A 25,788-nucleotide genomic window follows, 5' to 3' on the forward strand; every position below is an offset into this window, starting at 1 on the left:
GGCCTGAGGTTGGCATAGGGGTTGAGGCTGGGGTTGGGTGGCCTGGGGTTGGCATAGGGGTAGAGCCTGGGGTTGGATGGCCTGAGGTTGGCATTGGGGTTGAGGCTGGGGTTGGGTGGTCTGGGGTTGACATAGGAGTTGAGGCTGGATCTGGGTGGTCTAGGGTTGGCATAGGGGTTGAGGCTGGGGTTGGGTGGCCTGGGGTTGGCATAGGGGTAGAGCCTGGGGTTGGATGGCCTGAGGTTGGCATAGGGGTTGAGGCTGGGGTTGGGTGGTCTGGGGTTGACATAGGAGTTGAGGCTGGATCTGGGTGGTCTAGGGTTGGCATAGGGGTTGAGGCTGGGGTTGGGTGGCCTGTGGTTGGCATAGGGGTTGAGGCTGGGGTTGAGGCTGGGATTGGGTGGCCTGAGGTTGGCATAGGGGTTGAGGCTTGGGTTGGGTGACCTGGGGTGGCCATAGGGGTTGAGGCTGGAGCTGGGTGGCCTGGGGTTGAGGCTGGGATTGGGTGGCCTGAGGTTGGCATAGGGGTTGAGGCTTGGGTTGGGTGACCCGGGGTGGGCATAGGGGTTGAGGCTGGAGCTGGGTGGCCTGGGGTTGAGGCTGGATTGGGTGGCCTGGGGATTATATAGGGGTTGAGGCTGGGGTTGGGTGGCCTGGGGTTGGTATAGGGGTTGAGGCTGGGGTTGGGTGGCCTGGGGTTGGCCTAGGAGTTGAGGCTGGATCTGGGTGGCCTAGGGTTGGCATAGGGGTTGAGGCTGGGGTTGGGTGGCCTGGGGTTGGGTGGCCTGGGGTTGGCATAGGGGTTGTGGCTAAGATTGGGTGGCCTGGGGTTGGCATAGGGGTTGAGGCTGGGATTGGCATAGGGGTTGAGGCTGGGATTGACATAGGGGTTGAGGCTGGGGTTGGCATAGGGGTTGAGGCTGGGGGTTGTGTGGCCTGGGATTGGCCTAGGAGTTGAGGCTGGCGTCTGGTGGCCTGGGGTTGTTATAGAAGTTGAGGCTGGGGGTTGGATGGCTTGGGGTTGGTATAGGGGTTGGGTGACCTGGGGTTGGCATAGGGGTTGAGGCTGGGGTTGGGTGGCCTGGGGTTGGTATAGGAGGTGAGGCTGGAGTTGGGTGGCCTGCGGTTGGCATAGGGGTTGAGGCTGGGGTTGGGTGGCCTGGGATTGGCATAGGGGATGAGGCTGGGGTTGGGTGCCTGGGATTGGCATAGGGGATGAGGCTGGGGTTGGGTGGCCTGGGGTTGGTATAGGAGTTGAGGCTGGGGCTGGGTAGCATGGGGTTGGTATAGGAGTTGAGGCTGGGGTTGGCATAGGGGTTGAGGCTGGGGTTGGCATAGGGGTTGAGGCTGGGGTTGGGTGGCCTGGGATTGGAATAGGTGGTTGAAGCTGGGGTTGGTATAGGAGTTGAGGTTGGGGTTTGGTGGCCTGGGGGTGGTGTTGGGATTGAGGTTGTGCCTGGAAAGCCGGGGGCTGTTTTGGGGTTGTGGTTGTGCCTGCTGTGAGTCTGGTACATGTTGTTCTAACTGTAATGGTTTGCTGGTCTTGTTCTCAAATTTGCTGAGCGGGCCTCCATACCACGGGAAACAACGCACCCTGTCCGTCACCCTGTAACCCCTGTTAGAATGGTGTCGATGTTGTAGGAGGGGGGAACCCAAGACGGCTCTCCCTATTCTTGGGACGAACCCACTAAGGATTCCCCACTCATATCCATCACCGTGTCATGACTGGGGCGTGAAGTCCCTCTTGACTCCTTAGTCACACTCAGGACACGTGGCGCCATCGCCCCAGCCCCACTGAATCCCCCTGTAAGGTCAGCTAGGCAGCCTGAGCGGTCTACCCGGCCCCCCGTAGCATCAGAAGGGGTTCCCTCCTTTAAGCGTGCACCCCCCAGGGCCCCTACTGACTGGGTCTAGTCCGGGTTAAACGTCCTAAGAATTTCCCGTTGTGCCATGCCCCTTGTAAACACCATACACCTCACACACGAACCCGGGTTCCAACTACAAATGAGATTTTCACAACTACTAGATTCAGAAATTTTCAGCCCAAATTCCGAAAAAAAAATCTTAATTCCTGAAATCAAAAATTACGTTGGTTATTTAAGAATTGTTTAAATTAAGTGAAACCAATTGAAGAAGGAGCACATACTGCCCTATTATCAGATTGTGAAGGAATCCGCGGTAGTTTTACTTGAAACTGAGATACGTACTTTCAATAAGAATTAACGACTCTTACTTTTAATAAAACTTAAAAAAAAATAACTATCGTGCCGAACTCGTGATGGACTAATAAAGATGATTTACCCTTGTACAAAAGATAAAATTGAAGGGAACAGAGTGACCACTGGCTATTGATGGATCGTTCAGTCGCGCTAAAACACAAGTCCCGCTTTTTTTTGCTTAAATGCTTAAAAATCAGATTTTTATCTCCGAAGTAGAGAACAAGGTTCACGCTAATATCACTCTCTAATGAATAAAACTGACACCCGGGACACGCATTTGTCATACCAATTCGAATTTCCAACAAAAACTACGTTACTACACAAACGACTCTGAAAATTTTTCTATAACCAATTCTTCGAAAATTCACTTAAGTCGGCAAAATCCACCTTACGATTTCCTGATGGGAACACAATAATTATATTATTAACGCGGTCGAAAGGATAATAATGACAGGTTGGACGTCTCCTTTACACACGAACCACAAAATCACTGGATCACTTAATAATAAAACAAATCACTGATCGTACAATTATTAACCGGACAGGAAGTACTAAGCCCAGAGGATTAACCAACTTTAGAAACCTCACCTCTGTCTGAGACTATTTTCTACTGGGATACAAAAATAAAATTTTATTGGGCATAGACAATTTTCAGGGGAGAACACTTAACACTCGGGAAATTTAAAATACAGGGCCCTGAAATTGGGGGGAAATCTTTAATACCTAGAAAAACACTAAAATATGGGAAAATACTTTATATAAATATGATTAACCTTAACTAAAGAAACACTTAACTTAATCCTATAATCGCCCCTACTGGCTCGCCTTACCACACCTAGCCTAGGGGGCCACGACCTCCTAGATTCCAACGGAACGGCACGGTTCCTTCGGGAACAGTAAGACTAGAAACGACTCAACCACTACTAAATGTGCGATCACTTAGTCGTTGAATCGGTGCTAAGTAGTTTACTAGCCCATCCCTCAGTAGCCTCAACTACCTTCATGGATTTAACGTTTTCCTTAGCGTTTTGGGTCGCCCTCGGATAAATCCCCTGGCGTCCCACAGATAAATCCGCCCAGACAGCCCACAAGGGCTGTCTGCCCTTGTGGGCTGTCTGGTGGTCTGGAATTTATAACTACCCTTATAAATTCCAACACAACAAATGTTATGATTATATGTATAAATATCCCCCTTTGCTACACTAATATGATGACCTACTGAGGGCGTGTGTATATGTTACATCGAAATATACTAAGCTTAAACACTAATTTAAGATTAAAGTATGCTGAGATATAATAATATTTGATTGCCACACCCAAAAAATAACACACTTGTACATAAAACAAAAATACACAAAATTAAAACATACAACATAAAATGCATGTGTTTACACACACAATATCACATTTTACATACAAAATATGACATTTACACAAAATATTGCATGTAGACTCAAAGTATGACATTTACACAAAGTATGGTATTTGCACATATGTAACAAATTGCATGTACTCTAGTACAAACAAAATGCACTTTAAAAAATTATACAACTTCATAAACATCACTTCACAAAATATTTAAACATTATCACAAAAAAACACTTAAACTTCCACATGAAGATCTTATTTTTTTAATTATAACACATATAGAACCTACACAAATACACAATTTATACTAAATACAATTGCTTAAGTTCCACAACGTCATTAAACACAACTTAAAAAAAAATCACTTCAAAAAGCTTGAAACTCATATTGTATCTTGCATTACCCACTTCCCCAATATTAGTACTTAAGAAATATATTCTTACGAATGCAATCACCTCTCTCAATTTATATTGTAGTTATTTGTTGATATAAAACCTTGCTAAAATGTACCCATTCATCTTACCTGATATGTTAGATTAAGGATCTACCCGAAACACTATGCGTGTTAATGGCTTTGCATGAATGTAAAAATGCCAATCTTATGTCATCTCACCAACCCATTATACCTTCTTGTGAATAAATTATTATTATTATTATTATTATTATTATTATTATTATTATTATTATTATTATTATTATTATTATTATTATTATTACTAGCTGTACCCAGCCACAGCAACCTTCCCCTGTCTCCCAGTCCTCCCCACCATTCCCCCCCTCACCCGTCCCCTCATTCTCCCAACCATTCCACAATCCCCCAACCACTCTTCCTCCCAACTATTCCCCACTCCCTCGTTCACTCGTCCTCCCCACCATTTCCCCCCTCCCCCATCCCCCACTCCACCGTCCCCTCATCCTCCCCACCATCTCCCCCTCCCCCGTCCACTCGTCATCCCCACCGTTCTTCATTCCCCTGTCCCCTCATCCCCACCATCCCTAACTCCCTCGTCTCCTCGTCCTCCCCACTAGTACCCCCTCCCCTGTCACCTCGTTCTTTCCATCATCCCCCCACTCTCGTCCCTTCATCTTCCCCACCATTCCCCACTCCTTCGTCTGATGCATTCCCAAAGGATCTGATGTTCCCATCACTGAAATACAAGAAAAACAAAAAAATACACAACTTGCATGAAAATACACAACTTGCCCAAACAATACACAACTCGCCCAAACAATACACAACTTGCACGAAAATATACAACTTGCCCAAACAATAGACAATTTGTGGGAATATAATCAATTCACAAATGCGATCATCACACAGCTTGTGCAAAATACTATCAATACATAACCTGCACAAATATACCACTTGTACAATTAATACAGAATTTGCACAATTATAATCATTGTACAATTTGTACAAATATAATCACACACAACTTGTTGGTCAATCAATACACAATTTGCAGAATATTTTCCAAGATATGTTTAGTACATCATTTATAATATGCTAAGTTTAACCAAAACTGCTCCCCCCCAAAAAAGTCATAATTTCACATTACTTGAATCGTACATCTGGCATCCTAATAGCTCAGTCCTCATAAACACACATATATTTCCATAAATGTTTCAACATTATTAATACTAAACTGTTCTGTTCATCTAGTTTATGACCATTGTTTTTAATACCTTAATAATACCCCCCCCCCCTTGTTAAATCCTCTCCAATCATGTCACTCCAAATTTATTGAGACAAACCGTCCTATTGTCTTTAACCGTCTTATTGTAACAGTCTTCCTGTAACTGTCTTATTGGATTTAACCTTAGTTAAATGCATCCCATTAAAACCTAAATTTAACTGAATCTTGCAAAATTCCACTTAACATACCCAAATTTTACCCAATTCGACCTAACAAAATCTAAACTAGCTAAATATTAGCACCCATATCCTCACATACAAGCCTGTGTGTCCTCAAAAACGTGTCCTCTGTCCATCCATTACAAGAACAAATTATAACTCGAACCCAAATAGGCTAATTTACACTATTCTCTAAACAATCTAGTTCATTACCCTTAAGAGGTTAAATATCCTATCCTACACAACCTTACCTAACCTCACCTAAAACATCCAAAGCTAGATTTAATTAAGGTTGGCAAAATTTAAGCTGTCCCACCTAAATTTTTCCTAATTTAAGACAATTTTTACCACATTTTTTCAAATTTACCGTATCAGAATACAACCAAAGCCCAATTTAACCAAGTTAAATCTAACCCATCTAAATGTAATCTATTTCCAATATCCAGTCACTGCATATCATACCCCCATTCCCAAGACCATTTCATAGTGTTAGTGCTTTATCCGTCTATTTATTTCCAATATCCAGATGTGTTTTTCTAACATCAACTTTACCAAACAAAACCTAACCCAACCCAACCCAACCTAACACAACCAAAAATTAATTTACCAAATTTATCCCAGTTCAAGTCAATTCCACTAAATTTATTCTAATTATATCAAACCAAAGTCAAATTCTACTAAATGTATCTAAGTGCATCACATCCTGAGCTGAACTTAACTGTTAGAATTGTTAATGCTTACTTCCAACTTCTATTCCACCCTGGGTCACAGATGATTTTGGCTAATATATTCTTAGAAGTGTGTTGTTACTGGATATTTTCCTCGTATTACCTCAACTCAACCTCCTGAAATCTAAGCTTTAATGCAATATATATACTTAGGAAAGTGTTGATTTTGGATATGAACCTAACAGACATGTACCTAACCTGAATGGATCTATGTTCAATATTGCAACTGTATTGCTAGGAAAGTGTTTGTTTTTACGCATTAACTTATCCACCCTGTATCTAACCTTCTTGGATCTTTGTTCAATATTGCAAGTATACTGATAGGAAGGTTGTTTTGGCTATAAACCTAACTTACCTGTACCTAACCTGCATGGATCTACGTTCAATATTCCAGGCAAAGTTTATGCTTTTGGACATGGACTCTGCCACCCTGAACCAAACCTGCCATGACCAAACGTCATATGTATCGTATTTTTTTTTTTTTTTGGGGGGGGGGGGGAGGGGGGGAAGTGTTTTTTTGCATCAACCTAACCACCCTGAACCTAACCTTTCTGGATCTTAGTTTAATACTCCAGGCAAAGTTTATGTTTTTGGACATGGACTCAGCCACCCTGAACCTAACTTGCCTTGACCTAACGTCAAATGCATCGTATTTTTTTATTTGGAACGTGTTGTTTTTTGCGTCAACCCAACCACCCTGGACCTAAGCTCTGATACTAGGATCTAGGTTCAATATAACATTCTATTTTTAGCCAAGTTCGATTCTTGGGACATTGGTTTCACATCAATACAACCAACCCATCCCAACTTAACCTCTATTTCCTCGGTTAATTGAAATGTGTTATTATTGGATCTTTTCTCTACATCAGCTCAACTTAACCAACCTTAACCTAACTGTATATACCTAGACCTGAACTCCATTTTACATCATATTTGTAGAAAAAGATATGATTCATTATATCTTAAAAATTTACCTTAACCTAACTCATATCTAGAGGGTTTATATCTCCCCCTCTTCTCTAACTTCGAAATTATACTATATATTTGATGTAGGAATATATTTTCACATATTATCCTAATATATTCCCAATTAACTCTAATTTATCCATAATAAATGTCATTTTATCTTACTTTGCCAATATTTTACCCTAGGTTTTGTCATATTATCTTAATTTATCCAAAATTTACCCTAATTGATGATATATTACTCTAATTTTCCATAATTTAGAAAAGGTAGCGGGGTCTTCCTACCTTGCCTGAAACGCTATGCGTATTTAGTGGCTTTAGGTATTGTATGTACTAGCTCTATCTTTAAATCCAACATTATGTTTGTAACTCATCTTCTATGTATGTACCTTTACCTGAAAGGTAAAAATCTAATCTAATTTTAAATATATAGTTTATTTTTGAGGTTAGGGGGGGGGGGTTATAAACCCCTAAATATGGGTTAGGTTAAGAAAAATTGGGTTAATTAAATTAAATGTTATAAGCCTCTTGCCTGGGTAAACGTGACAATATATGTACGCTGATTCTTCTTTTAGATTTTGGTGTGTAATATTTTAAATAGTTGGCATTTTTCTTCCACTTCCTTATTCATTAAATAGACAGAAATATGACTATGAAAGTTAATTATATATTTGTAAAGGATGTAAATATTAAGAGTTGATTGTGTGTGCTGGAGCAGAGAAGCAGCTGGCTGGGCTGTGCATGGACCTGTTCACCGCCGGGTCGGACAGCAACTCCACCACCCTGTGCTTCGCTGTGCTCCTCGCCACCCTCCACCCGGAGGCCCTCGCCGCCCTGCACCACGAGCTGGACCGTGTTGTGGGCCACGCCTGTCTTCCCGGCCTCGACCACCGTGCCAAGTACGCTATGCTCTTATTCGTAACTATAAAGTAACAGCGGCAGCGATCCATACAAGCCGAGATGATCTAAATCACATGAAATTGGTTTATTGTTGGATTTAAGCAAAATATTATTCTAGTTTTCTTAGCAAGAGAAATTAGTAACAAGACATTGTTACGGCCCTATTGGGTCGCAACTGGGTTCTTTCTCTGATGTTATTAGAGATGGGGTATCCGGCCCCAAGTAAGTAGTGGCTTTCAAGGGGTGTGTTCCGTAACTCAAGTAAATTAAAGGGGAAGGGATAAAACTGCACTAAACTTAAATATATAATTACACCACCACCATAAATAAATATATAAACCGTCACACGCGGTTACTATGACTACACTTATGTACAATGACTTCTTCTTCCGAAGACTCAGGAGGTTTCACGGTGCTCAACGATGCTTAGCCCTGGTTCTCTTGTGGCCTTACGATGAATCCTTAGATTCCCTTAAACGAGTCTACCCTGGCCACAGGCCAGCCAAATCACAGTCCCACTGGGTGCGCCGTCGTTGAGGCCATCAACCACAAATCCAGCCTGTAGCTGGCAGGTTCCAATCAGCTACGCTGCGTAGGCCACTCCACGACCGATACTAGGGTTGCGAGCCCTAGGCAGGAGCCTCGTGTGATTCCACAGATCACTCTCCTCAACACAACACCCCAGTGGCTAGTCTTCTCCACCAGTCAGCCCCGGGTACGACAATCCCTGGTTCTGCCACCTCACAGGCAGGCTAACACAACAGTGTTCATCCGGAGGGTGACTCACAGCTTCAGCAGCAAATGCGTGGAGGTTCTACGGCTGCCTTGGGTAGACTGATCCATCGTCGAATACAGCAGTCCCAGGTCGACTCTGTAATCAGACACGTCATCAGTACTAGTTACACTCTAGGGCACCTCACTCACAGGCTTAGACGCAAACGCCCACCTATCCACTCCATAGATGGCGTTGCTGTCTAAGCGTCACCTCACCAGAGGTCAGCAGCGGCTATGTTACGAGCTGATTAAGACGGGACACCAGCCCCTGTGGCCGGTATATCTCGTCCTCACTAGATGGCGTCGTCCATTTGGAGGGGGTTTCGGGAGCTGACCCACAGATGGCGTGGTCGTCACTGCTCCGTGCTCGGACGCTGGGCTCGGGTCCGTAACAGACATCTAATCGTGTTGTATAGAATTATAGTACCCGTGTAAGGCTACATTTAGATTACCAAACACAAATTTAGGTGCTACACTATAGAACACAACTTTTCTAGAAAAAATACATGAAATGAACATATTGACAAGGGCCGTGATGGGGGTTCGAACCTACAACCGAGAGGATCCCAGTCGCTGCCTTAATCGACTGAGCTACGACATGGTTAAAAGAATTGCAACTGGGAAATCATCTTGACTTACCACGGATCCTGCAGTCTCTCCGAGACACAAACCAGGTTTTTACACAATTCCCCCATGCACCCAAGCACTGTCAATAAGCTGTTCTCCCTCTTCGCCCTTACTTCATTACACACATAAATCACAATAGAGTGAGGCATCAAATGAACAAATCCACAAGGGCCAAGACGAGGGATCGAACCTATGTCCGAGATTAAGGCAGCATCTGGGATCCTCTCGAAAGTAGGTTCGAACCCTCGTCATGGCCCATGAGGATTTGTTCATTTGATGCATCACGCTGTTGTGATTTCTGTGTATATATGTATATATATATATATATATATATATATATATATATATATATATATATATATATATATATATATATATATATATATATATATATATATTTATATATATATATATATATATATATATATATATATATATATATATATATATATATATATATATGTCGTACCTAATAGCTAGAACGCACTTCTCAGCCTACTATGCAAGGCCCGATTTCCCTAATAAGCCAAGTTTTCATGAATTAATTGTTTTTCGACTACTTAACCTACCTAACCTAACCTAACCTAACTTTTTCGGCTACCTAACCAAACCTAACCTATAAAGATAGGTTAGGTTAGGTTAGGTAGGGTTGGTTAGGTTCGGTCATATATCTACGTTAATTTTAACTCCAATAAAAAAAAATGACCTCATACATAATGAAATGGGTAGCTTTATCATTTCATAAGAAAAAAATTAGAAAAAATATATTAATTCAGGAAAACTTGGCTTATTAGGCAAATCGGGCCTTGAATAGTAGGCCAAAAAGTGAGTTCTGGCTACTAGGTACGACATATATATATATATATATATATATATATATATATATATATATATATATATATATAAATATATATATATATATATATGTCGTACCTAATAGCCAGAACGCACTTCTCAGCCTACTATTCAAGGCCCGATTTGCCTAATAAGCCAAGTTTTCATGAATTAATGTTTTTTCGTCTACCTAACCTACCTAACCTAACCTAACCTAGCTTTTTTTGGCTACCTAACCTAACCTTACCTATAAATATAGGTTAGGTTAGGTTAGGTAGGGTTGGTTAGGTTCGGTCATATATCCACGTTAATTTTAACTCCAATAAAAAAAAATTGACCTCATACATAGAGAAAAGGGTTGCTTTATCATTTCATAAGAAAAAAACTATAGTAAATATATTAATTCAGGAAAACTTGGCTTATTAGGCAAATCGGGCCTTGAATAGTAGGCTGAGAAGAGAGTTCTGGCTACTAGGTACGACATATATATATATATATATATATATATATATATATATATATATATATATATATATATATATATATATATATATATATATATATATATATATGTCGTACCTAGTAGCCAGAACGCACTTCTCAGTCTACTATGCAAGGCCCGATTTGCCTAATAAACCAAGTTTTCATGAATTAATTGTTTTTCGACTACCTAACCTAACCTAACTTATAGGTTAGGTTAGGTTAGGTAGGGTTGGTTAGGTTCTATCATATATCTACGTAAATTTTAACTCCAATAAAAAAAAATTGACCTCATACATAATGAAATGGGTAGCTTTATCATTTCATAAGAAAAAAATTAAAGAAAATATATTAATTCAGTAAAACTTGGCTTATTAGGCAAATCAGGCCTTGCATAGTAGGCTGAGAAGTGCGTTCTGGCTACTAGGTACGACATACATATATATATATATATATATATATATATATATATATATATATATATATATATATATATATATATATATATATATATATATATATATATATATATATATATATGTCGTACCTAGTAGCCAGAACGCACTTCTCAGCCTACTATGCAAGGCCCGATTTGCCTAATAAGCCAAGTTTTCATGAATTAATTGTTTTTCGACTACCTAACCTACCTAACCTAACCTAACCTAACTTTTTCGGCTTTTAGGTAGGGTTGGTTAGGTTCGGTCATATATCTACGTTAATTTTAACTCCAATAAAAAAAAATTGAGCTCATACATAATGAAATGGGCAGTTTTATCATTTCATAAGAAAAAAAATTGAGAAAATATATTAATTCAAGAAAATTTGGCTTATTAGGCAAATCGTGCCTTGAATAGTAGGCTGAGAAGTGCGTTCTGGCTACTAGGTACGACATACATACATATATATATATATATATATATATATATATATATATATATATATATATATATATATATATATATATATATATATATATGTATATACATATATATATATATATATATATATATATATATATATATATATATATATATATATATATATATATATATATATGTCGTACCTAGTAGACAGAACTCACTTCTCAGCCTACTATTCAAGGCCCGATTTGCCTAATAAGCCAAGTTTTCCTGAATTAATATATTTACTATAATTTTTTTCTTATGAAATGATAAAGCTACCCTTTTCTCTATGTATGAGGTCAATTTTTATTTATTGGAGTTAAAATTAACGTAGATATATGACCGAACCTAACCAACCCTACCTAACCTAACCTAACCTATATATATAGGTAAGGTTAGGTTAGGTAGGCAAAAAAAGCTAGGTTAGGTTAGGTTAGGTAGGTTAGGTAGACGAAAAAACATTAATTCATGAAAACTTGGCTTATTAGGCAAATCGGGCCTTGCATAGTAGGCTGAGAAGTGAGTTCTGGCTACTAGGTACGACATATATATATATATATATATATATATATATATGTATATGCGAACAAGCCTGAATGGTCCCCAGGACAATATGCAACAGAAAACTCACACCCCAGAAGTGACTCGAACCCATACTCCCAGAAGCAACGCAACTGGTATGTACAAGACGCCTTAATCCACTTGACCATCACGACCGGACATAATGAGGTGATAGCCTAAGCTATTTGAACCACCCCACCGCCGGCACTCGGATAGTAATCTTGGGCATAGCATTTTACCAAATCACCTCATTCTTTGGGGCACACGTGAGGAACACAAATGCGAACAAGCCTGAATGGTCCCCAGGACAATATGCAACTGAAAACTCACACCCCAGAAGTGACTCGAACCCATACTCCCAGAAGCAACGCAACTGGTATGTACAAGACGCCTTAATCCACTTGACCATCACGACCGGACATAATGAGGTGATAGCCTAAGCTATTTGAACCACCCCACCGCCGGCACTCGGATAGTAATCTTGGGCATAGCATTTTACCAAATCACCTCATTCTTTGGGGCACACGTGAGGAACACAAATGCGAACAAGCCTGAATGGTCCCCAGGACAATATGCAACTGAAAACTCACACCCCAGAAGTGACTCGAACCCATACTCCCAGAAGCAACGCAACTGGTATGTACAAGACGCCTTAATCCACTTGACCATCACGACCAGACATAATGAGGTGATAGCCTAAGCTATTTGAACCACCCCACCGCCGGCATTCGGATAGTAATCTTGGGCATAGCATTTTACCAAATCACCTCATTCTTTGGGGCACACGTGAGGAACACAAATGCGAACAAGCCTGAATGGTCCCCAGGACAATATGCAACTGAAAACTCACACCCCAGAAGTGACTCGAACCCATACTCCCAGAAGCAACGCAACTGGTATGTACAAGACGCCTTAATCCACTTGACCATCACGACCGGACATAATGAGGTGATAGCCTAAGCTATTTGAACCACCCCACCGCCGGCACTCGGATAGTAATCTTGGGCATAGCATTTTACCAAATCACCTCATTCTTTGGGGCACACGTGAGGAACACAAATGCGAACAAGCCTGAATGGTCCCCAGGACAATATGCAACTGAAAACTCACACCCCAGAAGTGACTCGAACCCATACTCCCAGAAGCAACGCAACTGGTATGTACAAGACGCCTTAATCCACTTGACCATCACGACCGGACATAATGAGGTGATAGCCTAAGCTATTTGAACCACCCCACCGCCGGCACTCGGATAGTAATCTTGGGCATAGCATTTTACCAAATCACCTCATTCTTTGGGGCACACGTGAGGAACACACATGCGAACAAGCCTGAATGGTCCCCAGGACAATATGCAACTGAAAACTCACACCCCAGAAGTGACTCGAACCCATACTCCCAGAAGCAACGCAACTGGTATGTACAAGACGCCTTAATCCACTTGACCATCACGACCGGACATAATGAGGTGATAGCCTAAGCTATTTGAACCACCCCACCGCCGGCACTCGGATAGTAATCTTGGGCATAGCATTTTACCAAATCACCTCATTCTTTGGGGCACACGTGAGGAACACAAATGCGAACAAGCCTGAATGGTCCCCAGGACAATATGCAACTGAAAACTCACACCCCAGAAGTGACTCGAACCCATACTCCCAGAAGCAACGCAACTGGTATGTACAAGACGCCTTAATCCACTTGACCATCACGACCGGACATAATGAGGTGATAGCCTAAGCTATTTGAACCACCCCACCGCCGGCACTCGGATAGTAATCTTGGGCATAGCATTTTACCAAATCACCTCATTCTTTGGGGCACACGTGAGGAACACAAATGCGAACAAGCCTGAATGGTCCCCAGGACAATATGCAACTGAAAACTCACACAATGGGTAAACTCACAGAAACAATGGGTATTGAATAGAAGTGTTTGTAGAAAGCCTATTGGTCCATATTTCTTGATGCTTCTATATTGGAGCGGAGTCTTGAGGTGGGTAGAATATAGTTGTGCAATAATTGGCTGTTGATTGCTGGTGTTGACTTCTTGATGTGTAGTGCCTCGCAAACGTCAAGCTGCCTGCTATCACTGTATCTATCGATGATTTCTGTGTTGTTTACTAGGATTTCTCTGGCGATGGTTTGGTTATGGGAAGAGAATAACCCATAACCAAACCATCTCTTCCCATAACCAAACCATCGCCCGAGAAATCCTAGTAAACAACACAGAAATCATCGATAGATACAGCGATAGCAGGCGGCTTGACGTTTGCGAGGCACTACACATCAAGAAGTCAACACCAGCAATCAACAGCCAATTATTGCACAACTATATTCTACCCACCTCAAGACTCCGCTCCAATATAGAAGCATCAAGAAATATGGACCAATAGGCTTTCTACAAACACTTCTATTCAATACCCATTGTTTCTGTTCTGTCTTGTGTTGATACTTTTAATACCCTATTAATATCCCCTCCTGTTCTGTCTTGTGTTAATGCCACATCACCCTTCCCACCTCACTCAAATGTAGATATCAAATCAGAGATACGTTCTAATCAGTTGTGTATTTGTGAAGTCTTTGAAAATGTAATAAGTTTTACGAAACGCGCCCGTGTCGCGTCAGACTAGAAATAAAAATGAATTTTGGAGAAGTGATTTTTTATTTACCTCCAACAGTGAAGCGTAATGTACGAAAGATTGAGAAGATTCGTGTTAGAATTATTAATCTTACTTTTTCGGTCATATTTAATAATATATATATATATATATATATATATATATATATATATATATATATATATATATATATATATATATATATATATATATATATATATATATATATATATATATATATATATATATATATATATATATATATATATACATATATATATATTATTAAATATGACCAAAAAAGTAAGATTAATAATTCTAACACGAATTTTCTCAATCTTTCGTACATTTCTTTTCACTGCTGGTGGTAATTCAAAAATCAATTCTCCAAAATTCATTATTTCTAGTCTGACGCGACACTTGAGCGCGTTTCGTAAAACTTATTACATTTTCAAAGACTTTAGTTTACACATACACAACTGAATAGAACTTACACATCTCCGATTTGTTTATATCTACATTTGAGTGAGGTGGATGGGGTGAGGTGGTATTAATAGGGTATTAAATTCATCAACACAAGACAGAACACGAAACAATGGGTATTGAATCGGAGTGATTGTAGAAAGCCTATTGGTCCATATTTCTTGATGCTTCTATATTGGAACAGAGTCTTGAGGTGGGTAGAATATAGTTGTGCATTAATTGGCTGTTGATTGCTCGTGTTGACTTCTTAATGTGTAGTGCCTCGCAAACGTCAAGCCGTCTGCTATCGCTGTATCTATCGATGATTTCTGTGTTGTTTACTAGGATTTCTCTGGCGATGGTTTGGTTGTGGGAAGAGATTATATGTTCCTTAATGGAGCCCTGTTGCTTATGCATCGTTAAACGCCTAGAACGAGATGTTGTTGTCTTGCCTATATACTGGGTTTTTTGGAACTTACAGTCCCCAAGAGGGCATTTGAAGGCATAGACGACGTTGGTCTCTTTTAAAGCGTTTTGCTTTGTGTCTGGAGAGTTTCTCATGAGTAGGCTGGCCGTTTTTCTGGTTTTATAGTAAATCGTCAGTTGTATCCTCTGATTTTTGTCTGTAGGGATAACGTTTCTATTAACAATATCTTTCAGGACCCTTTCCTCCGTTTTATGAGCTGTGGAAAAGAAGTTCCTGTAAAATAGTCTAATAGGGGGTATAGGTGTTGTGTTAGTTGTCTCTTCAGAAGTTGCATGGCGTTTCACTTTCCTTCTTATGATGTCTTCGACGAAACCATTGGAGAAGCCGTTGTTGACTAGGACCTGCCTTACCCTACAGAGTTCTTCGTCGACTTGCTTCCATTCTGAGCTGTGGCTGAGAGCACTGTCGACATATGCGTTAACAACACTCCTCTTGTACCTGTCTGGGCAGTCGCTGTTGGCATTTAGGCACATTCCTATGTTCGTTTCCTTAGTGTAGACTGCAGTGTGGAAACCTCCGCTCTTTTCCATGACTGTTACATCTAGAAAGGGCAGCTTCCCATCCTTTTCCATCTCGTAAGTGAAACGCAGCACGGAACTCTGCTCATATGCCTCCTTCAGCTCCTGCAGATGTCTGACATCAGGTACCTGTGTAAAAATGTCGTCAACATACCTGCAGTATATGGCCGGTTTCAAGTTCATGTCAACTAAGACTTTTTGCTCGATGGTACCCATGTAGAAGTTTGCAAACAGGACACCTAGGGGAGAACCCATGGCGACCCCATCTACTTGCTTATACATGTGCCCATCCGGGCTCAAGAAGGGTGCCTCTTTTGTACAAGCTTGGAGTAGTTTCCTTAGAATATTTTCTGGTATGTCAAGAGGAGTACAGGCTGGATCACGATACACTCTGTCGGCTATCATCCCGATTGACTCGTCCACAGGTACGTTGGTGAACAGTGATTCTACGTCCAACGAGGCTCTTATCCCTGTGGCCCGTGTGCCCCGCAGTAAGTCAACAAATTCTTTTGGAGACTTCAGGCTGAAGACGCAAGGGACATAAGGAGTCAGCAGGTCGTTGAGTCGCTTCGCCAGTCTGTACGTGGGTGTGGGTATCTGGCTAATGATTGGCCGAAGTGGGTTTCCAGGCTTGTGTGTCTTGACATTTCCATACGCATATCCAGGTTTATATTCCCCAATAATTTTTGGCAGGTGGAGTCCTGATTTCTTGGCGTTCACAGTTTCGATCAGTTTGTTGAACTTTGCTTTCAATTCAGCTGTAGTGTCCTTCGTTACCCTTTGGAATTTAGTTTGGTCAGAGAGTATGAGGTTCATTTTCGCCAGATATTCGTCTTTTTTAAGAATGACGTATATTGGCGACTTGTCACCTCTCCTGACAACTATCTCCTTGTTCTCACGAAGGCTTTTAGCTGCCGCTTTGAGCTCGGGGGACAGTATGGTGCTTAGGTAATTGCCTCGATTCTTTCCTCCTTCCGCAATAAGTTCTGCTTGTAAGGTATCTTTGGTAGTGACCTTCTTTTGTGTCTCGAGGTCGAATATGTCGTCCAACAGAATTTCCAACTCCACTTTCCGGGCCATCTCACTCGGTCTGGACATAACGTGACAGTTTATGCCCAGATTTAGGAGAGTGACTTGGTCCTCAGTGAGGTTAATTCCTGCAAGGTTCAGGAAGCCATCTCTTGGTCGTGGAATTGCCATAGGTCCTCCATATAACGTTGTTAGTTTCTTGATAATCCTTGTTTCAGTGCTGAGGTGATGTCGGTCTGTGAGGATGTCGAGGTGTTGCTCAATGCGGGTACGGATACTTTCGTCGATGTTGCTATTTCTCCACTCGTTTGTAGCATGAAGTAGTTGCGTTTTGTTGTCTTTGATTTCATTCTCTGCCTTGTATATCTGATCACGAATCAGATCCTGGCGATATTTTATCGTGAAGGCTTGATTCCTAGCTGCTGGGTCGTGCGTTTTAATATTAGTATATTTTGGTAGCAGTCTTTCCTGTAGACATATATTATTAAATATGACCGAAAAAGTAAGATTACTAATTCTACCACGAATTTTCTCAATCTTTCGTACATTTCTTAGTAATCTAAGAATCTGGACGTAGAATCACTGTTCACCAACGTACCAGTGGACGAGACAATCGGGATGATAGCCGACAGAGTGTATCGTGATCCAGCCTGTACTCCTCTTGACATACCAGAAAATATTCTAAGGAAACTACTCCAAGCTTGTACAAAAGAGGCACCCTTCTTGAGCCCGGATGGGCACATGTATAAGCAAGTAGATGGGGTCGCCATGGGTTCTCCCCTAGGTGTCCTGTTTGCAAACTTCTACATGGGTACCATCGAGCAAAAAGTCTTAGTCGACATGAACTTGAAACCGGCCATATACTGCAGGTATGTTGACGACATTTTTACACAGGTACCTGATGTCAGACATCTGCAGGAGCTGAAGGAGGCGTTTGAGCAGAGTTCCGTGCTGCGTTTCACTTACGAGATGGAAAAGGATGGGAAGCTGCCCTTTCTAGATGTAACAGTCATGGAAAAGAGCGGAGGTTTCCACACTGCAGTCTACACTAAGGAAACGAACATAGGAATGTGCCTAAATGCCAACAGCGACTGCCCAGACAGGTACAAAAGGAGTGTTGTTAACACATATGTCGACCGTGCTCTCAGCCACAGCTCAGAATGGAAGCAAGTCGACGAAGAACTCTGTAGGGTAAGGCAGGTCCTAGTCAACAACGGCTTCTCCAATGGTTTCGTCGAAGACATCATAGGAAGGAAAGTGAAACGCCATGCAACCTCTGAAGAGACAACTAACACAACACCTATACCCCCTATTAGACTATTTTACAGGAACTTCTTTTCCACAGCTCATAAAACGGAGGAAAGGGTCCTGAAAGATATTGTTAATAGAAACGTTATCCCTACAGACAAAAATCAGAAGATACAACTGACGATTTACTATAAAACCAGAAAAACGGCCAGCCTACTCATGAGAAACTCTCCAGACACAAAGCAGAACGCATTAAAAGAGACCAACGTCGTCTATGCCTTCAAATGCCCTCTTGGGGACTGTAAGCTCCAAAAAACCCAGTGTATAGGCAAGACAACAACATCTCTTTCTAGGCGTTTAACGATGCATAAGCAACAGGGCTCCATTAAGGAACATATAATCTCTTCCCACAACCAAACCATCGCCAGAGAAATCCTAGTAAACAACACAGAAATCATCGATAGATACAGCGATAGCAGGCGGCTTGACGTTTGCGAGGCACTACACATTAAAAAGTCAACACCAGCAATCAACAGCCAATTAATGCACAACTATATTCTACCCACCTCAAGACTCCGCTCCAATATAGAAGCATCAGGAAATATGGATCAATAGGCTTTCTACAATCACTTCCATTCAATACCCATTGTTTCGTGTTCTGTCTTGTGTTGATGAAATTAATACCCTATTAATGCCACCTCACCCCATCCACCTCACTCAAATGTAGATATAAACAAATCGGAGATGTGTAAGTTCTATTCAGTTGTGTACGTTGTAAACTAAAGTCTTTGAAAATGTAATAAGTTTTACGAAATGCGCTCAAGTGTCGCATCAGACTAGAAATAAAAATGAATTTTGGAGAATTGATTTTTGAATTACCACCAACAGTGAAAAGAAATGTACGAAAGATAGAGAAAATTCGTGTTAGAATTATTAATCTTACTTTTTCGGTCATATTTAATAATATATATCTACAGGAAAGACTGCTACCAAAATATACTCATATATATATATATATATATATATATATATATATATATATATATATATATATATATATATATATATATATATATATATATATATATATATATATATATATATATATATATATATATATATATATATATATATATATATATATATATGTGTGTGTATATCACGAAAATAAACACGTGATTAAGAATGTGACAATGTCAGACCACGGAGGAAAATGAAGATGTATTTAATATACGAAAGTACTTAAGGAAATTCCTGTTTTATTTTCCTCCGTGGTCTGACATTGTCATATATATATATATATATATATATATATATATATATATATATATATATATATATATATATATATATATATATATATATATATATATATATATATATATGTCGTACCTAGTAGCCAGAACGCACTTCTCAGCCTACTATGCAAGGCCCGATTTGCTTAATAAGCCAAGTTTTCCTGAATTATTATATTTTCTCTAATTTTTTTCTTATGAAATGATAAAGCTACCTAGTTCATTATGTATGAGGTCAATTTTTTTTTTTGGAGTTAAAATTAACGTAGATATATGACCAAACCTAACCAACCCTACCTAACCTAACCTAATCTATCTTTATAGGTTAGGTTTGGTTAGGTAGCCGACAAAGTTAGGTTAGGTTAGGTTAGGTAGTCGAAAAACAATTAATTCATGAAAACTTGGCTTATTAGGCAAATCGGGCCTTGCATAGTAGGCTGAGCAGTGCGTTCTGGCTACTAGGTACGACATATATATTGTGACGATAATCTCCTTCAAGAGATTGAGCCTGCTCTTCCCTCCTAAGTTCGTCGCTATACATCCCTATACAACTAATATGGAAGAAATATCCAACAAGTACAACTCCAAGGTTTGCCAGAGAGCAAACGTATTCAGCACCCGGAACCCCTGCTCCGCCTCCGCCACTCGAACCACCAAACTACCTGTCCGTCGCCTGCTCATCGCTGATTGGCTGGTGGTCAGTCGCTTCTGCTCCTCCACCGCCACACTACCTGATGTCTGGAGCCACCACGACCTGCAGACCTCAGAATATCCAGTGCTTTCAACAAGTTAACACGTCTCGTTGGTAGACTAAGCTCTGGCTTACGTGTACTAAGAGAGGTGGCAGCTTAAAGCCAATATTCCTGCACCCATATTTTGCATTGTATATTGTTCACTTGTTATTACTCACTTGTCTTAACGTAACTTTTCATATTGCCATTTGATTATTCTTAATTTTTTGATTGATTGATTTTATGTTCCAATTTGTATGTCCATTTTATTCATGTTTTGCTTTTCTAACGTCATTAAAATCTCATTGTTAAATTTACTTGTGTTTTGTGTGTCTTCCCATTACCTTACCACAGACGAAGTTCCAGATTTTCTCTTTTTTGTTTCTATATGTGACGAGGCCATACCCCTAGCTTTTGAAACAGCCGAACACCAACGCGTTACCGTCACAATATATATATATATATATATATATATATCTATATATATATATATATATATATATATATATATATATATATATATATATATATATATAATGTACATATATATATATATATATATATATATATATATATGAAAAGAGACATGATCACGATATATTAAATTCCTAGGGGCACTACACCCAGGCCCCATTCAACATAACTTGCTCTGGATGAACATGGTGCGGCGGAGCAGGAGGTGATTTTCCTTTGGCCTTGATGATCTGCCTCCAGATGTCGCCCAAGGACGTATGCTGATTTAGCTTGGCACACCACTCGAGCCATTTTTCTTCTCTGATTTTTGCTGTTTCTACGTGCACATGATCTCGGACAACTCTAAGAAGTCCTAGATTAGCTTCGGTTCTGTCTCTTCTGAAATTCTTTCGTGCACGATTTAGTCTGTTATGTAGCTCTTTGATCCTATCACAGTAATACCAATGTTCCTTGTGTTGTTGGGTAATTGTTTTCCTCTTGGGGATGGCGTGATTTGCTGCTCTATGTATTGCATTTACTAAATCTTTTTCCATTTCTTCGGTGTTGTCAGGAGGAGTGTAGTTTTGGTGCCAAGTTTCGAGAGCTTCCTGAAACTTCGTCCAATCTACCTTGATAAAGTCCCATCCGGGCTCGGGAGCTGGAGGTCTAGGAGGTAGTGCTATATTAATAACTGTTTTTGTAGCAAAGTGGTCATTAGTCATAACATGATCCATTGACCAATGACACAACTCATAAATACTGGTGGAAACAAACGTGAGATCCAACTTTCCCCCACCAGTGTGGGTTGGTTCCGTCGAATTAAGCAGACTGATTTCTGGCACTTCATCCAAAAGATGTTCAATATGTCTTCCGGTGGCATCGGTTCTTGGTGAATCAAGAAGTAATTCACTATGAGCATTGAAGTCACCAGAGATGATAGTAGGTGTAGTGACTGCTATTTCAAAGATTGTTGAGATCCATGTCATGTTCTCTCTGGCTCTTGTATACATTGAAAATGTATCCCAGGATATCAAGATATTAACGCTGTCCATTTTCAATGGACAGCGTTGAGTTCCTCATAGTGAGCTTAACTCCCATAATTTCGACGTTCTCGCCAGTCTGTGATTGTCGTGGCATTGATATGATTTCTTACTAGAATTGAAATGCCTCTGGTGCCACCTTGTGCAGTGGAATCCTTGATATCCTGGGATATTGATATATCTGCCAGTCCTGGTGAGTGTTTCTTGGAGTAGAACAATATCAATGCTATCCTTGAGAAGCACTGCTCTGAGTGTTTGTGCTTTGCTTTTGAATCCTTGAATATTCCATTGTATAATTTTGAGATTGTCCATTTTTCCGTTATAGTGGAATCATTGAGTCGATGGTTTTTACAGTATTGGTTTACCCGACCATTTGTGTCATCTTGGCTGGAGTGGAGACTTTCTTCTTGGTGGGTGAGGAGACTCTTGGTTGGGCCGAAGCGCCCCTGCTACATCCAGCCACTGGGGCACCCGATGATGCAGGGATCATCATTCCTGCCTGGGAGGTCCCGGAGGCAACGGCAGGCATCTTCACCCTGCCGCCCCGATCCATTCTGTTGCTGTCTCCCAGTGGAGCAGCGCCCCCCTGCCCCCCTCCACTTGTTGGCGGCCCCGTCCTTGCCCAGACCAGAAGGACCCGGCGCACCAGACTGTTGCTGATCTTCATTTATTCGGACTTGCCGAGGGGTGTACCACTGGCTTTTTACCAAGGGTCTGGTCGATTGGGGTCTAGAAGTTGTTACTTTGGGATGCTGGGTTGATCCGAAAGCTAGTATTCTTTTTACCCTTTCTGCATTTTGCTTTCGTTTGTTTGCCTTCTTTGTGCAGATTCTTGCATATGTCGGTATTGTGGAGCTCGCTACATACACCACATCGTTCCGGGCCTCTGCAGCCATCTTTGTGGTGGCCGAAGCGCTGACATCTGTAACAGCGCATGGGTTCTGGGTTGTACAGTCTCAGCCTGAATTGACCATAGATGCCAACACTCAGAGTGTTGATGCGAGGTCCTTTTATTGTTACAAGAACCTGTCTTGTTTCGATATTGTTGTGCTTGCATCTTTCCGCCGTGACATTTGGGCATTCTAGGAGTCTGTTTGCATGAACTTCGACCGGGAAATTTTGAACTATGATTTTGGTGATTTTTTCTTCTGGTTTCAGTTCCACTAGGTGTTCTGTGTTCCTGAGGTTTGTGATTATATCCGGATTAGATGTGGATATGTTATATCTACCTCTAATGTCGGGCTTGGCTCTAAGACCTGATCCTGGATTATTCTCTTCCAGTGCGGCAATGTAAGCATAAGTGGGACCATCTACTGGTTTTTTGGTTTTGAATATGGTCCTTGGCATTGGTTTGGGTGCTGCTCTTGAGTTCTGGTTGGCTTCTAGTTTGGTTTCTTTCGACGTTTCTTCGGTTCTTCTTCGTTTGTTTGCCTTTCCGTTGCCTACAAGTTGCCACGGTGCTTCGTTTAGGGTTTGGTCGTCTTCAGCAATTTTCCTTGCTCTTGCTACTATATCACTGTGTCCTTCTGACGTTAATAATTCAAGAAGGATGGTTAGGAAAGTCATATCCTGGGGAGACATGGTTATACTGTACTAAAAGAGTAACTGAAGGAGTGACTGTAACTGTGTACTGCTACACTCAGCGACTGAAGTGTAACTGAGTGTGTTTTACCGTGTTTAACATCGGATTATATACTCTATGTGTGAGGTGGAAGGATGAACGCCATAACAAGGGGTAACAAGGTGGTATTAGTTGGGTATTAAATATATCAACAGAGCAGATTATGTTCCTTACGGAGGGTCATTGGATGCTGTCTCTGCGTTGGTTCTGGGTCTTGAAGTGGGTAGAATGTAATCATGTGTTAGCTATTTGTTGATTGCTGGTGTGGACTTCTTAATATGTTGTGCCTCGCTGATGTCCACTCTCCTGCTGTCGTTATACTTGTCGATTATTTCAGTGTTGCGTGTCAAGATGTCTCTGGTGATGATCTGGCTGCGTGTGGCGATAACATGTTCCTTGATAAAGCCCTGTTGTTTGTGCTGCTTCATATGGTCCAATAGGAGCTGCCTCGTATGGGCCAGTATGGTCTGGCTCGTATGGGCCAATATGATCTGCCTCGTATGATCCAGTAGGAGCTGCTTAGTATGGTCCAATAGTAGCTGCCTCGTATGGTCCAATAGTAGCTGCCTCGAATGGTCCAATAGTAGCTGCCTCGTATGGTCCAATAGTAGCTGCCTCGTATGGTCCAATAGTAGCTGCCTCGTATGGTCCAATAGTAGCTGCCTCGTATGGTCCAATAGTAGGTGCCTCGTATGGTCCAATAGTAGCTGCCTCGTATGGTCCAATAGTAGCTGCCTCGTATGGTCCAATAGTAGCTGCCTCGTATGGACTAATAGAAGCTACCTTGTATCAGCTAATAGGAGTTACCTTGTATGGAACAGTATGATCTGATTCGTATGGGCAAATCGGAACTATATTATATTGGCCAATACAGTTTCTACAGTTCCTTCTACAGTTTCTTTTTATTCTCCAGGCTGGTGTACGTGGAGGCGACCTTGATGGAGGTACATCGCATGCGTGCTGTGACGCCCATCTGTGTACCTCACTGTGCCCTCAGGGACACCACACTACAGGTGTGTTGTGTGTGTACCTCACTGTGCCCTCAGGGACACCACACTACAAGTGTGTTGTGTGTGTACCTCACTGTGCCCACAGGGACACCACACTATAGGTGTGTTGTGTGTGTACCTCACTGTGCCCTCAGGGACACCACACTACAGGTGTGTTGTGTGTGTACCTCACTGTACCCTCAGGGACACCACACTACAGGTGTGTTGTGTGTGTACCTCACTGTACCCTCAGGGACACCACACTATAGGTGTGTTGTGTGTACCCGACTGTGGCCGTTTTTTTTAATTCGTTATATACAATTTAAATATTTAGTGTGTGGAGTTTGGGGTCTGAACAGATGAAGGTAGTATCGTCAGCAAATAGTATAGGTTTAAGAATATTAGAAACATTTGGCAAATCATTGCTGTATATAAGAAATAGGATAAGTCCCAAGATGCTGTCTTCTGAAACCCCTACTGTCAATGGTAGCGTGGGGGAGGTTATGTTATTGATGACTACATATTGGTGTCTGTTACTGAGATAGGAACCAATATAGACCAGAGTAAGGCCTTGCATACCATAGTGGTGAAGTTTAGTAAGAGGTAGTTATAGTTTACAGTATCAAAGGTCTTTCTCAGGTCAGTCAAGAGTCCAATTGGGAACTCATTTTTGTCAAGGGCAGTGCAGAGTATATTAAGCAGACTAATAATGCATCATTGGCACTCTTTTGGAAACGGAAGACAAACTGACAAAGACTTAATATGTTGAGTTTTAGAAAGCAGGAACAGAGCTGTTTGTAAATTATTTTCTTCTTAGTTGTAGCAATGGGAGCCAATTTTTAAATGTAGAGACACGTTGTCGACCCCATCCACCTGTGACATTTGTCTTACACTCACACATCATTGTTCAATGTTCCTGGAGGCTAACCCCAAGCATTAGCCTTCTGACCTTGTACAGACAGACAGACAGACAGACAGACAGACAGACAGACAGACAGACAGACAGACAGACAGACAGACAGACAGACAGACAGAGGAACAGACAGACAGACAGACAGACAGACAGACAGACAGACAGACA

The 25,788-nt window shown here is 41.2% G+C and overlaps 1 protein-coding gene across 4 annotated transcripts in view; it reads left to right on the forward strand.

The window, feature by feature from the left end:
• LOC123751070 (methyl farnesoate epoxidase) overlaps window positions 1-25,788 on the forward strand; it is a 330,011-nt gene that overhangs the window by 302,683 nt on the left and 1,540 nt on the right. For all 4 annotated transcript variants that reach the window (XM_069305551.1, XM_069305553.1, XM_069305552.1 and 1 more), the window contains 2 exons: window positions 7,855-8,035; window positions 24,632-24,731. In XM_069305551.1, coding sequence (XP_069161652.1) covers window positions 7,855-8,035; window positions 24,632-24,731 — 281 coding nt within the window. The remainder of the gene's footprint in view (window positions 1-7,854; window positions 8,036-24,631; window positions 24,732-25,788) is intronic.

This window comes from Procambarus clarkii, chromosome 55 (assembly GCF_040958095.1).
Source record: "Procambarus clarkii isolate CNS0578487 chromosome 55, FALCON_Pclarkii_2.0, whole genome shotgun sequence".
Classification (NCBI taxonomy): domain Eukaryota; kingdom Metazoa; phylum Arthropoda; class Malacostraca; order Decapoda; family Cambaridae; genus Procambarus; species Procambarus clarkii.